This window comes from Gymnogyps californianus, chromosome 6, assembly GCF_018139145.2.
Source record: "Gymnogyps californianus isolate 813 chromosome 6, ASM1813914v2, whole genome shotgun sequence".
Classification (NCBI taxonomy): Eukaryota; Metazoa; Chordata; class Aves; order Accipitriformes; family Cathartidae; genus Gymnogyps; species Gymnogyps californianus.
Genome location: NC_059476.1, coordinates 3101298 through 3102775, shown reverse-complemented (window position 1 = coordinate 3102775; position 1478 = coordinate 3101298). Strand labels below are relative to the sequence as shown.

At 72.7% G+C, this 1478-nt stretch overlaps 1 protein-coding gene across 1 annotated transcript; it reads left to right on the top strand.

The window, feature by feature from the left end:
- The first annotated feature begins 295 nt into the window (after positions 1-295).
- On the top strand, positions 296-1104 carry FOXI2 (forkhead box I2). The gene is made up of 2 exons (XM_050899080.1): positions 296-779; positions 893-1104. Exons 1-2 carry the CDS (start codon positions 296-298, stop codon positions 1102-1104), a joined length of 696 nt encoding a protein of 231 aa, XP_050755037.1.
- Positions 1105-1478: the final 374 nt, after the last annotated feature.

The window sequence follows — 1478 nt, the reverse complement described above, 5'->3', positions numbered from 1 at the left end:
CGCTCGCTCCTGCACCCGCCAGCCATTTATCGAGTGGGGATTGTTGGGGTTTGGGGGAGGGAGGGAGGGAGGACGGAGGGGAGGTGTTTCCCCGCGGGGCTGGGGGCGGCCCGGCGGGTGCCGGGGGGCGGCGGGGCGCGGACACGCGTGGGGCGGGGGGGTGGCGGCGGCGGCGGCGGCGGCGGTGGTGGTGGGTGGGGGGGCCGCGGCGGCCGTCCGGAGCCGCGGGCGGTATTTAAGCGGGCGGGCGCGGAGCGGCGCGCTGCCGCCGGGGCTGGCGCGGCGCCGGCGGAGGATGCACGCCTTCGGGCCGCCCGCCGAGCCGCCGCCCCACGCCCAGGAGCTGCTGGAGGTGGCGGTGTGCCCCGGCATCTACCCACCGGGCCGGCCCCAGCCCCCGCCCGCCGCCAACCCTTACCTGTGGCTGGGCGGCCCCGCCGCGCCCTACCTGCCCGCCGCCCCGCTCCTACCGTCGGGCTGCGCCCCCGCGCAGCGGCCGCCGTCGGGCTCCGCGGGTGCGGAGCGGGGCTGGCCGGCTCTGCCCCCGCAGCAGGAGTGCCTGCGGCCGGCCAGGCCGCCTTACTCTTACTCGGCGCTGATCGCCATGGCCATCCACAGCGCGCCGGGCCGGCGGCGCACCCTCAGCCAGATCTACCAGTACGTGGCCGAAAACTTCCCCTTTTACAAGAAAAGCAAGGCGGGCTGGCAGAACTCCATCCGCCACAACCTCTCCCTCAACGACTGCTTCAAGAAGGTCCCGCGGGATGAGGACGACCCGGGTAAGGGGATGGGGACCCGGCGGGCGCGCCCCCTCCGCTCCCCCCCCCCCCCCCCCCCGGTCCCCCTCCGCAGAGGCGGCGGCCAACGCGCGGGACCCTTCCTCTCTCCGCAGGCAAAGGCAACTACTGGACCCTCGACCCCAACTGCGAGAAGATGTTCGATAACGGCAATTTTAGGAGGAGGAGGAAGAGACGGGCCGAGGCCGGCGCGCCCGAGGGGGCCGGGGGCAGCGGCGGGGGCCCGCGGGCGTCCTGCCCCGCCGGGCTGCGGGGTCCCCCCGGCGCCGATGCCCCCCTCTACGGCCGCGCCGGGGCCCAGGCGTGACTGGAGCTCCCCGGGCGCACCGAGATGCACTAAGGCACGAGAGAGGCGTATTTTTGTAACGCGTAAATCTACGTTTTTATAAATAATCTGTCAATGCAGCGAGGTGCGGGAGGAAGGGAGCGGGGATGGGGGTGTGCTGGGAGCCGAGCGAAGCCGTCGGGGCCGGCCGTGGGTGCTGCTTTCCCTCCTTTTTCACGCTGTCCCTTCCCATCGAAACCTTGGAAAGGCTTTAACCTCCTGCCATGTGGGTGTCCGGGGTGGCTTTCTCACCTTTTCATGGCCAAGAGCAAAGCAGAGCTCCCCACAGCAGCCCGGGCGTGCAGCCGAGGGGCCCACACGGGATGCAAGGCTCCTGCCGGCCATGGCCCTCCTGG